Here is a 13898-nt window from a genome sequence, read left to right as displayed (position 1 = left end):
GGGCTGGCAGTGGCGATGCCCCGTGCTAGGGGCCAGTGCTGCTTCATACCCGGCAAACTGACCTCTGGCCTTTGTGTTGCCTGTCTCCTGCGCTGACCAGGCCCACCTGCCGCGGTTGGCTAGGTTCGCCTCAAAGTGAGGGCTGGAGCTGGGCTGGAGCAGCTGGGCCTGGTCATGGCCATTCTCCTCTGCCCGGTGGATGGAATCCCAGCTGGGCTGTGCCGAGCCCTCGCTCACAGTCCCTGGCAGCAGATGGCCTGGGGCGGACTGTCCCCAACAGCAGCAGGACCCCAGAGGGCCAGGCCCTCCAGTCAGTCGGCTCCCTCAGCAGAGAGCCGCCTGCACGCTGGCCAATCTGGTGCCTGCCATGCCTGGCCCAGGGGGGTGTGGACGCCCCGGAGGTCACAGCTGAGCTGGAACAGGGCACTCCAGTTGGTACAGGGACCACAGCCTCTGGCTCAGGTGCCTCACTGTGCTGTTTCGTGGGCACATCCAGGCCTTAAGCCCCTCCCTGGCAGCTCCAGCCCAGCCGCCTGCTGCTGGGTCTCGCCTAGCTACCCCCACCCCTACGCGATCAGGGCCCACCCCCGGTCCCCTTGTGGAGCAGGGACTGTGGCGCCTGGAGCCGTCTCTGGGTCTCATTTTGACCAGACCAGGCTCCTGTTACCCTGCCTCCCGGGTCAGAGGTCAGACACAGGGTCAGGGGAACACTCCCATCCGGTCTCAGAGAGAACCACTCCCTGAGGCCCCAGACTTCTGGAGCCACAGAGGGTTTGGAAGGGTAGATTCCAGGCAGCCTTTTGTCCTACTGCGCCAGCCAGGCCAGCCCCCTGCCCTCCCCAACGAAGAGGAGCCAGCCTGGGGATGTGTGCCCCGCTGACGGGGGGTTGGGGCAGGGCAAGGCTTGGTGCCCCGGGACACTTGCTCTTTTCAGCCGCAGATGCGCTTGCACTCGGCCTTCCCTCGGGCGGCGCCATCCCACGCGGAGCCACGTCCAGGGCTGCGCGGTGCGTGGGCTGAGGCTCTGGCGTCAGCGTTTGGGGCTGTTCTTATGTTTGTGGGCGGCCACAGGCCTCTTCCTGCTGCACCTGCCCCGCCTCGGGGACAGGCCTGAGCCCCAAGCCCGAAGCCTGGTTTCAGGGATGGGGTCTCTGGAAATGCAGTCCTGCCGGGTCGGGCCCCACTCCACCAGGGGCAGCAGAGCAGAGGAGGCCAGGCTGTGCTGGGCATCCTGCAGGCCGCTGTGCCCCTGAAACAGCTACGGAGGGGGAAGGAACCTCGAAGGAGTGGAGTGAAGCCCTCGGCCCGACCCGGATGCATATGACCGTGGCCAGCCTGGACCTGGCCAGGCTGTGGTCAGCCACGCTCTGCGGGGAGGGCCTGTGCCCGCCACCCCCACGGCACAGGAGCCTGGGGTCCAGAGGGCATCAGGGACAAAAGCTGGGATCTGCTGGCCCTGCCCCCACCCTACTGAGGGTCGTCAAGGAGACTGATCTCAGCCCAGGGGTGGAGGAAGGGGTTCGGGTTACAGGTCCCCTCCCCTCCCCCTCTCCAGCCAGAGCCAGCCCTTCTCCGCCCCCAGTGACCCTCATGGCCAGTGGCTCTGCTCATGGGCCTCTGGCCCCTCCCCAACCTCCTCCCCTCTGCCCTGCGCTGACCAGGGCCTGGGAGCCCCCGCACGGTTCAGACCGAGGAGCCAGGCTGAAGCTGGAGAGGAACCAGCGTCACACAGACAGACCTTGAGAACTTGGAGACCCCGTTGCCCACCCAGCAGGGGCGTCAGGACAAGCATCTGCTGCAGGCTTCGGCCTCAGGGGCGAAAGGGAGCCCCGGGGTCCCGGTGGGGGCGCCGACCACAGGCCCGGAGGGTGGATGCCTGCAGGAAGCCGGGCTTCGCGAAGCCCAAGGAGGGGCTGGTGGCCACACCCCCCGGGCCCCTGGCTCGGCGGCCCTCATGCCCGCCCCACGGCCACTCCTGCCGCTCCTGCTCCTCCTCCAGCTGACCTTGGCCGGCTTGCTGCCAGGGCCGGGGAGCCACCCGGGCGTGTGCCCCAACCAGCTCAGCCCCAACCTGTGGGTGGACGCCCAGAGCACCTGTGAGCGCGAGTGTAGCGGGGACCAGGTGAGTGTGGTCGGGCCGGGGTCCCAGGGCTCGGGGCAGACAGCCTGGGCAAGACCCTGCTGGAGGTGCCGCCTTCTGCCTGGGCGCCCCAGACTTCTGCGGGGTCTGGGTCTGGGCCCCTTGAGGGGCCCAGAGACACCCCCATCGTGGCCCTTGTTTGTCTTCAGAATAAGAGCCCTCCCCACTCCAGCTCTCATGCTCCCGATGTGCCTCCACCCTGGGCACCATCATCCTTGGCGACCACCCCCACCCCGTCACTGCCTCTCCTCCCACCCTCTCCTCCCACCCTCTCCTCCCATCCTGTCCTCCCATCCTGTCCTCCCATCCTCTCCTCCCATCCTCTCCTCCCACCCTCTCCTCCCACCCTCTCCTCCCATCCTCTTATCCCACCCTGTCACTGCCTCTCCTTCCATCCACTCCTCCCACCCTCTCCTTCCATCCTCTTCTCCCACCCCGTCACTGCCTCTCCGCCCACCCTCTCCGCCCATCCACTTCTTCCATCCTCTTCTCCCACCCCGTCACTGCCTCTCCTTCCATCCTCTCCTCCCACCCTCTCCTCCCATCCACTTCTCCCACTCTGTCCTCCTACCCTCTCCTTCTATCCGGGACCAGTGCAGACGGTGGTGGGGGTGCTGCAGCCGATGTCCAGCCTTTGTCCTGGCCTGCACCACCTGCCGGGTGGCCCTGAGCACTGTACGCCCTCCTTGGGCCTCAGTTTCCTCGTCTGTACAACGTAAAGAATAATAGAACTTGCTTGTGGGTGTGAGGATTCTGGAAGGTGAAGCCAGGTGGCACCTCTGGCGCGGTAGCTCCTCACACAGGATGGAAAGGACAGAGTCCTCGGGGAGGCGGCCCTGGTGGCAGCCACAGAGTGGGGGGCTCCGTGCTACCCCACCTGAGCCTCCCCATGCAGAGGCCAGGTCAGAGCCCCCAGGGCGAGGGGGCATCGGGGCTGCCACCTAAGTGTCCCCCATCCCCAGGACTGTGCGGCTGCTGAGAAGTGCTGCATCAACGTATGTGGACTGCGGAGCTGCGTGGCAGCACGCTTCCCCGGCAGCCCAGCTGTGCCCATGACAGCGGCCTCTTGCGAGGGCTTTGCGTGCCCACAGCAGGGCTCAGACTGCGACATCTGGGACGGGCAGCCCGTGTGCCGCTGCCGCGACCGTTGTGAGAAGGAGCCCAGCTTCACCTGCGCCTCGGACGGCCTCACCTACTACAACCGCTGCTACATGGATGCCGAGGCCTGCCTGCGGGGCCTGCACCTCCACATCGTGCCCTGCAAGCATGTGCTCAGCTGGCCGCCCAGCAGCCCGGGGCCGCCGGAGACCACTGCCCGCCCCACACCTGGGGCCGCGCCCGTGCCTCCTGCCCTGTACAGCAGCCCCTCCCCACAGGCGGTGCAGGTTGGGGGTACGGCCAGCCTCCACTGCGACGTCAGCGGCCGCCCGCCACCTGCTGTGACCTGGGAGAAGCAGAGTCACCAGCGGGAGAACCTGATCATGCGCCCTGATCAGATGTATGGCAACGTGGTGGTCACCAGCATCGGGCAGCTGGTGCTCTACAACGCGCGGCCCGAAGACGCCGGCCTGTACACCTGCACCGCGCGCAATGCCGCTGGCCTGCTGCGGGCTGACTTCCCACTCTCTGTGGTCCAGCGAGAGCCGGCCAGGGACACAGCCCCCAGCATCCCAGCCCCGGCCGAGTGCCTGCCGGATGTGCAGGCCTGCACGGGCCCCACTTCCCCACACCTTGTCCTCTGGCACTTTGACCCGCAGCGGGGCGGCTGCATGACCTTCCCGGCCCGTGGCTGTGATGGGGCGGCCCGGGGCTTTGAGACCTACGAGGCATGCCAGCAGGCCTGTGCCCGCGGCCCCGGCGACGCCTGCGTGCTGCCTGCCGTGCAGGGCCCCTGCCAGGGCTGGGAGCCACGCTGGGCCTACAGCCCGCTGCTGCAGCAGTGCCATCCCTTTGTGTACGGTGGCTGCGAGGGCAACGGCAACAACTTCCACAGCCGCGAGAGCTGCGAGGATGCCTGCCCCGTGCCGCGCACACCGCCCTGCCGCGCCTGCCGCCTCCGGAGCAAGCTGGCGCTGAGCCTGTGCCGCAGCGACTTCGCCATCGTGGGGCGGCTCACGGAGGTGCTGGAGGAGCCGGAGGCCGCCGGCGGCATCGCCCGCGTGGCGCTCGAGGACGTACTCAAGGATGACAAGATGGGCCTCAAGTTCTTGGGCACCAAGTACCTGGAGGTGACACTGAGTGGCATGGACTGGGCCTGCCCCTGCCCCAACATGACGGCGGGTGACGGGCCACTGGTCATCATGGGTGAGGTGCGCGACGGCGTAGCCGTGCTGGACGCCGGCAGCTACGTCCGCGCCGCCAGCGAGAAGCGCGTCAAGAAGATCTTAGAGCTGCTGGAGAAGCAGGCCTGCGAGCTGCTCAATCGCTTCCAGGACTAGCCCCCGCAAGGGGCCTGCGCCACCCCGTCCTGGTGAATAAACGCACTCTCTGTGCCCCAGACCTCCTGGCTTGCTGCTGCTGGTCGGGCGACCCTCAGCCTTCCAGGTGCCCCATCCCCAGCCAGTTTCCGCTGGGGCCTTGCCACCCACTGGGGCTTGGGCTTTGGTACAAGGTCACCAGGGAGTGCCTGTCTGCCCCTGCATCCCCAACCAGCTCCATCCTGCCTCAGCAGCTGTCTCAGCCCCAATCCCACTGCCTGAGCTCCAGCAGCAAGGATCAGGACGTCCCAAGCCCTTGACCCCACAGGAGACCCCGTCTCCCACCCACCCTCACAAGGTGCTCCTAGGAGGAGGCGGGGTGGACACCAGCAAGCTGGCAGCAGGACATGCTTTATTCTGAGCAGGCTGGGCCCTTCGGCCACCGGCTGAGAGCACAGACTGGGTGGGGCTGTCGTCCACAAGGTCGGGCCTAGGGAGGCAGGGTTCATGCCTCACAGAGCCTCCGGCAGGGATGCACATGTGCTGGGGTGAAGGAGGAGCTTAGTTTTTCCGGAAGATCAGGCATTTGTTGTTGGCTGGCATGTCCACCTGGAGAAACGCTTTGCTGGAGGACGGCCCTCAACCCCTAGATAGGTTGCCTGGGCCCTCGCTCCCCCACCTACCATCCTCTCCAGGAGCAGGCCACTGGCCTGTCCCAGGTCCTCCAGGAGGGCTGTGTCCCGAAGCCCCCATTCCGGGTTCCTGCAGAGGGTGGGGAGATGAAGTCGTGGCCTGGGGGGTGCCACCCAAGCCACCTGCCACCTGAGCCAGACCCCCCACCGCTAGCTCTGACCTGCATCTGAGCATCAGGTCAAAGTCCACGTTGCTCTGGGGGGAGATCTTCCCATTGATGGCATAGGGCTGCGGGCATGGGGACACAGCCCACTGGACCAAGGTCGGGTATTTCCCAGAGAGTCTGGGACAGACTCGCAGGCTGGGGTTCGGAGAATGAAAGGGCACCCCCTCCCTGTCCCCAAGAGGGAGTCAGCCAAGGCCAGGCTGGTGGGCAAAGAGGGTAGGGAGGCTGGCAGGTGACCCAGGGAGGGGTGCAGAGTGGAAGTGGAGGGGAGGCCGTGCTGGTGGCTGGGTGGGGAGCAGGGAACCCAGGAGGGAGGACTCTCAGCAGGGCAGGAGAGAGCAGCTAGGACTGGGAGCGGGAGGCCGGCCATGGACAGGCCCACTCACCCCGTAGGTGATGAGCAGGGCCCTGGGTTTGAGCAGGTGTCCTGCTGCTCTGAAGAGCCCCTGGGGAGTAGGGAACAGGACGGCAGTGAGGTGCTGCCCCCAACAGAAGCCAGGCTCTGAGGCTGGAGAGCCTCACCCCGACTGTGATGGGGGCAAATCTGGTATCCCGGCTGCCCCCATGCAGGGCGAGGGGCACCAGGGCAGACGCCCTTGCTGGGCTCCCCACAGACCTCCGTGCAGCGCAGGGGGCTGATATGGGCCATGTTGATGCAGAGCAACAGGTCCAGCGACTGTGGCAGGATCCCGCCCCAGTGCTCCCAGCCCCACGTCACGTCCAGGTGCAGCGGGGCCTTCACGTTGGTCAGCCCCTGGACTTGCGTGGTGGCCGCGATGCTGCAGGAGGGGAACGCTTAGGTGGGGGCCAAGTTCTGCGCACCCGCCTTTCCGACGCCCCCACGGACTTTCTTAGGGGCGGCTGGGGGGCACGTTGAGGAGCGGAGGCCAGAGCGGCTGGGAAGGGAAACCCCAAGGCCCACCCACTTCCGCAGCCGCGGGGGCCGCACAGCTAGGGCCTGTCCCGGGGGCACCCCCAGGCTCCCACCCCGCACCCTCAGAGCCCGAGCCGCATCATTTTTCTCCGGGGCTGCGGGGCGTGGGCTCTTGAGGCCCCGGACCGCCGCACCGATCGGAGTGGCCGCCCCGGGGGGCCGCACCTGTCCAGGCAGCGCTGGTCCACGTCCGACGGCTGCCACTCGGCCAGGGGGAAGGCCCGCGCGAAGTGCGCCGCGTGCTGGCCGGAGCCCGAGGCCACCTCGAGTACGCGGACGCCGCGCTGAGCCGGGTCCAGGTACTGCCGCAGCACGTGCAGGATGGGATCCTTGTTCCGCTCCGCGGCCGCCGCCACCAGCATCGCGGCCGCAACAACTCCCCGCCGCGGACTCGGCGCGCGGGTCGCGCCGGGGGCGGTGGCCGGGCTCCCGCGGGGCACGTCGGGAGCTGTAGTCCAGATGCCGCGGGGACGCGTCGGGAGCTGATAAACTACAACTCCCAGGAGCACGCGCGCCTCCCGTTAAAGGACCCGCAGCCGCCAGAGGCACGGTGGGGAGAGGCTCAGCAGTGCGTGGTGGCCCCGGGCAGGGGACTGAACGGCGAGCTTGGCTTGCTGGTTTACTAGGCGCCTCAGCTCAGGCACCCTGCTGCCCATGGCCGTCCAGGGTTTTCAGGGCACCTGTGTCACTCTCCGAAATGTGTGTCAGCGCTGCGCCAGACTGGGCACCTTCCCTGGGTTTCGGGTTTTCTCTCCTTTATAAATTTCCGGCGTTAGCGGAAGTTCGTTGTTCAAATGGGAAAAAAAGGTCACTGCGCCGCCCGGGAATCGAACCCGGGTCGCAAGAATGGGAATCTTGCATGATACCACTACACCAGCGGCGCTGTTGGAAGCGGTTGTTGCCCGCGGAGCCAAGAGACTGTGACACGGCAAGTGTTCTGCGCATGCGCCGCCGCTGGCGCCGGGCTCAGCTCAAGGGAGCTGGCGACTGCATAGGAGGACCCAGCTGGTGGGGCCGCGACGGTAAGAGTCTCGCGGTGCCCCCCAGTGCCGGAGGGGAAGGAGCGGGCGTGAAGGACACAGGCTGGAGGGAGGACAGTCTCGATTCGGGCCTGAGCCGTGGAAGCCGTTGGCCTTCGTGAGCCGTTGGGGACGGGGCCCTGTCGGGGCGGGGCTGGGCTGGGGCCCCCTGTTGGGACGAATTTAGGGCGGGGTTGCCGGAGGGGCGGAGCCATATCGGGGCGGGTCCGATAGAGGAGGCGGGGCTAGGGGAGCGGCGGGACATGAGTGTGGACGGGAGGTTTGGGGCGGGGCCCGAGCGGGGCTGCGGCAGGGGCGGCAGAGGGCGGGGCGGTCCCAGCCTGCAGGAACTGGGCGGTCTGCGGGAGGGGCACGAATAATGCCCCAGGGTCTCTCTGTGACACTAGGGTAACACCAGCTCGGGGCCCACGGATAGTGTGAGGGGTCGGTCGGTGACCCCCGAAGACCCCCGAAATCAAGTCACAGGCCGCGATTTGTGTGCGCCCGAGGGTTGGGGTCCCAGCCTCAGAGCCGGGCTCTGCTCCAGAAAGTGCCGAGCGCCTGGCTCTGCAGTCAGGACTGGCTTAGCGCCTTTGCTGGGCCGTTTTTCACCAATGGGAACCCCATATCGCTCTGGCTAGGGCGAGGATGTTGGAAGGGGTAAACCAGGGAGGGCCAGTCACGTGGCTCAGGGCAGGAGAGTGGCTTACAGTCTGCCAGTCTGGGACTGGGAACGCGGGCCATGGGGGGCTCAGGGAGTCAGGGGTCAGGGACAGCCCTGCTAGGAGATGTTGGTGTCCGCCGTGGTGGTGACTGGCCAGACCCTGCAGCAGGCTCTCCGGCCCAAGCCCCGGCTTTCCTCGCCTGACTGGCCACCTCCATCTCTCCTTCTGTGGGCTGAGCACTTTCCCTGTGCCTCCTTCAACGCGCACCCTGCCCCCAACCCCCACCTCGAGAAGAGCCCCAGGAGGAGGGATCTATGAGGACCAGGGGTTCTCCTGGGGCCCAGGCACCTGCCTCACCCAGATTTCACCTGGGCTTCCCTAAGCACAGGAAAGAGGAGCCCGAGATCAATCTCTCTGGGCCTCCCTGCTTCCCCCCTTGAAGGAAGCTGCATTCAGGAGCTGCCCACAGTGCTCAGCGCATGGCAGGTTTAGTGTTGCCTGGCCTCACGCTGCTGCTCACCTGCACGCTCATGACTTGGGGATGCATGCTGGGTAGGCCCCGCCTGTTCTCAGCACCCCCCGAGCTCAGAGCCTGGGAGGGCAGCAGCCGGACTGGATGTGTCTGAGCAGAGGCGTTTGCTGCAATGGCGACATGTGACCACACAGTCTCTGGGAAGTTGTGGATGCGTGTCAGCGGCTGGCAGGGGTCTGGGACCCCCACGGGATGCCAAACATGGATCCCTGGAAGGGTCCCCCAGCCCCTGCCCTCCTGGTGGTGTCCCCGTTGGGTAGCCAGGGTCAAAGCTGTAGAAGCTCAGCCTCTCCTGAGACTGAATTTGGCTCCCCAAAGCCCCTCTTGAAGAACCGACCTTTCACTGGGTGGAAGGGACTGTGACACAGGCCACCCTTCCCAGTGCGTGTTTATCTACATGATAAAATACCAGTGCCCCACGTGCCCCGCGTCCTGGATTCCATGCTGGGAGGGACACGGAGTCCCAGTCCTGCCCATACAGCAGCGCCTGCTGGCCTTGGCCTTGACGCTCACGCCCAGTCCCTGGACACATCCCCCTGGGAGGGACGGGACCCCCTCGCTGTGCCTCCCCTTCCAGGAGCCTGCCTGCCCCATCCGTCTTAGGGTCTGGCTTACAGGAGGTACTCGGGGATGCCTAAGGAGGGGCAATTCCTGTTGAGCCTTAGCTCCTCAGCCTCCTCCGCCACAGAGGGCCTGGAGGGCTCAGCCCCACGCGCACCCATCCTCACACGGCATTCAGGTCCAGCAGCAGGGTCCAGCTCCTCTCCTGGGGTCCAGTGCCACGTGCTCCATTCTCTGGACCCCACCCTGGGGTCCTGAGCGTCCTTCCTAAGCCCTCTGCAGTCCCCTTCTATCCCCACACCCACCACTACTTTCCTTGGTGTCTGAGTTTCCGTGGTTGCTGTAGGGAATTACCCCAGAGCTTGGTGGCTTAAAACAAATGTGTTTTCTCACAGTCGGGAGACGAGAAGCGCAAGACTACAGGTGTCAACTCCCTCCAAAGGCCCTGCAGGAAAGTCCTTCCTGCCTCTTCCAGCGTCTGGTGGCCCCAGGTGATCCTGGGCTCGTGACCACGTCAGTCTAATCTTCCAGTCCTCACGCAGCCTTCTCCTCTTTGTGTCTGTGCCCAAATCTCCCTCTCCTTTGTCTTGCAAGGGCACCTGTGATTGGATTTAGGGCCCACCCTCATCCCAGATGATTTTTTTTTTTTTTGAGACGGAGTCTTGCTCTCTCGCCCAGGCTGGAGTGCAGTGGTGTGATCTCGGCTCACTGCAAGCTCCGCCTCCCGGGGTCACGCCATTCTCCTGCCTCAGCCTCCCGAGTAGCTGGGACTACAGGCGCCCGCCACTACGCCCGGCTAATTTTTTTGTATTTTTAGTAGAGACAGGGTTTCACCCTGTTAGCCAGGATGGTCTCGATCTCCTGACCTCGCAATCCGCCCGCCTCGGCCTCCCAAAGTTCTGGGATTACAGGCGTGAGCCACTGCGCCCTGCCTTTTTTTTTTTTTTAGACGGAGTCTCGCTCTGTTGCCCAGGCTGGAGTGCAGCGGCACGATCTTGGCTCACTGCAACCTCTGCCTCCCGGGTTCAAGCAATTCTCCTGCCGCAGCCTCCCGGGTAGCTGAGATTACAGGTGCCCACCACCATGCCCGGTTAATTTTTGTATTTTTAGTAGAGACCGGGTTTCGCCGTGTTGGCCAGGCTGGTCTCGAACTCCTGACCTCAGGTGATCCGCCCACCTCAGCCTCCCAAAGTGCTAGGATGACAGGCGTGAGCCACAATGCCGGGCCCCAGATGATTCGATCTGAAAATCCTTGCCTTGCTTATATTTGCAAAAGTTTATTCCAAATAAGGTTGCATTCTGAAGTTCCAGGTGGATGTATTTTTGGGGGGCCACCACTGGATCTGGGGACAGGCCGAACAGTCCCGAAGAAACTGAGTGGCAGACTCCAGCCAGAGCCATTTCTAGGGGGGCCAGTGGTTGCCTCCTCCATCGGCAGAACCTGAGCCAGAGCCTTGAAGGAACCTGTCTTCAAGACTGGGTGGGTCAGGGCATGGGTTTTAGAGCTGGAAAACCGACAGGATGACTGAAAACTTGAGCTTTGTTCACTTTTTACATAAAATCTTAGTATCATAACTAGAGCCTTTTTCAAGAGGAAAAAAAGTACTTTTTTATTAGGATGATTGGGGTCTGTGAGGACCCTGCATGCTGGGGGAGGCCCCTTCCATCCAGCTGTCCTGCTCCAGGCCCTGTGCCCCTCCCCTGCCACCGAAAATGTGGCCTCTGTGGGGGCTTCACAAGCGAAGACAGTGTCTGTCCAGGGGAAGGTAGGCAGGAGAAGCTGACCTCACCAGGAGCCACAGCCTGTGCCGGGCCGCCGAGGGTTCCTGCCCAAATCGAACTGGCCCCAGGCCCCTGCAGCCGAGCTGGGGGCACGTCCAGACCTGACCTCTCGGGTCCCTGCCCAGGCCCCATGGATGCCACTCTAAGCATGGGAGCCCTGCCAGCTGTCCTCAGCCCAAGTGGGGCCGGGAGGGCCCCTCTGGGGCAGACCAGCCCAGCCCTGGCGGGTGCCAGGGACTTCAGCTGCCGGCCCTCACAATCTGGCCTTCCGCCTTCCTCAGCTCCCCCGGCTCCCTGCTGCCCTGAGGACCCCTGGGCTCTCCCCCTGCCCCCCGTCCCTTTTTGCCCACTGCTCCTCCCAGGGAGCCCTTATGAGGGCTGCTGGACCCAAGCTTTGACCTCAGGTGTGGCCTATTGTTGGGGCTGGATGTTTGGGCCTCGTGGCTTGACCACCAGTGGCTGAAGCAAACGCTAGAGCTGCTGGGCTCTGGGCCAGTCCAGCTTGTCCTTGCCGCCTGCAGTGGGCCCCAAGGGTGGGGGGCCACCTTCGGGAGCCTGTGTGAGCTCGGATTATGCCCTTCCCCACATGGGGCTTCCCTCCCCAGCACCGCCCTCACTCTAACTCAGCTGGTCCTTGCTGCCAGGTCCTCGCTGCCAGGTCCTCCGCAGGAGCGTATGCCCTCAGGCCACAGGCCCCCCAGCACCGTCCTGCCTCCCTGGCCTGTGTGAGTGATTGCGTTGAAGGTCACTGGGAGAAGCCAGGACAGGACGCAGGCTGCACAGATGACGGGGATCACACTGGCCTTCCTTGAAAGACACGATGCCCGATGCTGGTGGGGGGAGGGCAGAGCCAGGTGGGGGGAGGGGAAGTGGGGGAGTGGGAAAGACGGGGGCAGGGATGGGGGTGGGAGGCAGAAAAGAGTCCGTGAGGAGTCCTTCCTAGGGGACATCTCAGGCTTGGCCTCCCTGGATGTGGCTTGCCAGCTCCTCTGCCCTCTGAGGGCCACAGGCTTGGCCCAGCCCTGCAGAGAAGGCAGCTGGGATGGAAACCTCTTTCCTTCAGCTCTTCAGTCGTGCTGAGGATGGGTGCAGGGCCAAGGGCCACCTGGGTCAGAAGCTTCCCTGAGGGCCTCCCAGTAAGCCTGAAGCTCCCAGAAGGGAGGAGAAGCAGGGCCAGTGCATGGGGTGGGGGCTCCTCGGGCTGCGTCCCCCCAACAAGAGCCTCCCCTCACCCCTCCACGTGGTGCATGTTGCTTGCCTGGAGATTTATTTATTTATTTATTTATTTTTTTGAGACAGAGTCTCGCTGTCGCCCAGGCTGGAGTGCAATGGTGCCATCTCGGCTCACTGCAGGCTCCGCCCCCTGGGGTTCACGCCATTCTCCTGCCTCAGCCTCCCGAGTAGCTGGGACTACAGGCGCCCGCTACCTCGCCCGGCTAATTTTTTGTATTTTTAGTAGAGACGGAGTTTCACTGTGTTAGCCAGGATGGTCTCGATCTCCTGACCTCGTGATCCTCCTGCCTCGGCCTCCCAAAGTGCTGGGATTACAGGCGTGAGCCACCGCGCCCGGCACTTGCCTGGAGATTTAGACAGGAAGACTCTGGGCCCTGCCGCCCGCCTGCCACAGCTCCATTTTCAGCCACAGCAACTCTGACCTCTCCTCGGAGAATGTGGGGGCCACTGGACACCCCAGGCCCTGATGCTGGTACAGGCAGTCTCCTCTTGTTCCTGGACCAAACTGAGAGTCAGGCTGCTATTTCTCGTGGCCCAGTAACAGGATGCAGATGAACTGGGGAGGGGAAGAGGGTTTTTATTTTTGCAACCGGTTACAGGGAGAAGACCTGGAAATTATCACCAGACCAAGTCAAATTACAAAGTTTTCCAGAGGTTGTGTACCTTCCAACCTGTATGTCTATGTGTAAGTGTGCATTCATCTAAAGACATAAGTGATTTTTTTTTGAGACGGAGTCTTGCTCTGTCGCCCAGGCTGGAGTGCAGTGTCGCAATCTCGGCTCACTATTTTTAGTAGAGACGGAGTTTCCTCGTGTTAGCCAGGATGGTCTCAATCTGACCTCGTGATCCGCCCGCCTCGGCCTCCCAAAGTGCTGGGATTACAGGCGTGAGCCACTGCGCCCGGCCAAGTGATTAACTTCTTTTAATCTATAATTAAGGTCTGAGTCCTGAAGACCTTCCTCTGGAACCTCAGTAAACTGACTTAATCTTGTTTCCTGCTAAAGCATGAAGGTTTGGGTAGTTCCTTCGGGCTCCCAATAAACTTGTCTGTGGAGGCCTGGAGAGTTTCTTCAGATCCCCAATAAACTTGTTGAATCCTAAACAGGTCCTATTAAGAATTCCTTCATTATCTTGTCGTGCTTCAAGGCCCAGGAGAGGCCTGGGCACAACTCTTGGTGGGCTTCTGTTACATTCCAGCCTTTGAAGAAGGGCACTGGCTTTTCTTCTTTAGAGTCTTGCTCTGTCCCCCAGGCTGGAGTGCAGTGATGTGATCTTGGCTCACTGCAACCTCCGCCTCCTGGGTTCAAGTGACGATTGTCCTGTCTCAGTCTCCCGAGTAGCTGGGACTACAGGTGTGCGCCACCACACCCGGCATTTTTTTTTTTTTTTTTTTGAGACAGAGTCTCACTCTTTTGCCCAGGCTGGAGTGCAGTGGCACGATCTCGGCTCACTGCAACCTCTGTCTCCCAGGTTCAAGTGATTCTCCTGCCTCAGCCTCCGGAGTAGCTGGGATTATAGGCGCTCAATACCACGCCCGGCTAATTTTTTTTTTTTTTTTGTATTTTTAGTAGAGATGGGGTTTCACTAAATTGGCCAGGCTGGTCTCGAACTCCTGACCTTAGGTGATCCACCTGCCTGGGCCTCCCAAAGTGCTGGGATTACAGGTGTGAGCCACTGCTCCTGGACAGTTTTTTAAGCTTTTAATATTTAACTAGCCACCCCGCACTGAAATAATTGTTATGGAGGCCTGCGTTAG

General features: G+C 63.2%; 2 protein-coding genes, 1 non-coding gene and 1 pseudogene across 6 annotated transcripts; 2 read left to right on the top strand and 2 right to left on the bottom strand.

The window, feature by feature from the left end:
* The first annotated feature begins 60 nt into the window (after nt 1–60).
* WFIKKN1 (WAP, follistatin/kazal, immunoglobulin, kunitz and netrin domain containing 1) lies at nt 61–4639 on the top strand. Its single transcript, XM_032145400.2, has 2 exons — nt 61–2122; nt 3103–4639. Exons 1-2 carry the CDS (start codon nt 1955–1957, stop codon nt 4576–4578), a joined length of 1644 nt encoding a protein of 547 aa, XP_032001291.1. The 5' UTR covers nt 61–1954; the 3' UTR covers nt 4579–4639.
* Nucleotides 4640–4950: 311 nt separating this feature from the next.
* Nucleotides 4951–6785, bottom strand: METTL26 (methyltransferase like 26). 4 transcript variants are annotated; one of them, XM_032145395.2, is made up of 6 exons: nt 6516–6785; nt 6033–6195; nt 5803–5862; nt 5411–5478; nt 5241–5319; nt 4951–5166 (listed from the first exon to the last, which is right to left on the bottom strand). In XM_032145395.2, exons 1-6 carry the CDS (start codon nt 6710–6712, stop codon nt 5119–5121), a joined length of 615 nt encoding a protein of 204 aa, XP_032001286.1. In that variant the 5' UTR covers nt 6713–6785; the 3' UTR covers nt 4951–5118. The 4 variants fall into 4 exon arrangements, with proteins under 4 accessions (XP_032001286.1, XP_032001287.1, XP_032001288.1 ...); XM_032145396.2 differs by lacking the exon at nt 5411–5478; XM_032145397.2 differs by lacking the exon at nt 6033–6195 and having other exon boundaries at nt 5411–5584.
* Nucleotides 6786–7162: 377 nt separating this feature from the next.
* On the bottom strand, nt 7163–7233 carry TRNAG-CCC (transfer RNA glycine (anticodon CCC)). The gene has a single exon. It is a non-coding gene; the product is annotated as a tRNA-Gly (tRNA).
* On the top strand, nt 7210–11898 carry LOC116462405 (uncharacterized; annotated as a pseudogene).
* Nucleotides 11899–13898: the final 2000 nt, after the last annotated feature.

This window comes from Hylobates moloch, unplaced genomic scaffold (assembly GCF_009828535.3).
Source record: "Hylobates moloch isolate HMO894 unplaced genomic scaffold, HMol_V3 SCAFFOLD_23, whole genome shotgun sequence".
Lineage (NCBI taxonomy): Eukaryota > Metazoa > Chordata > Mammalia > Primates > Hylobatidae > Hylobates > Hylobates moloch.
The sequence above is the reverse complement of the archived record's forward strand: the minus strand, read 5'-3'. Positions and strand labels throughout refer to the sequence as shown.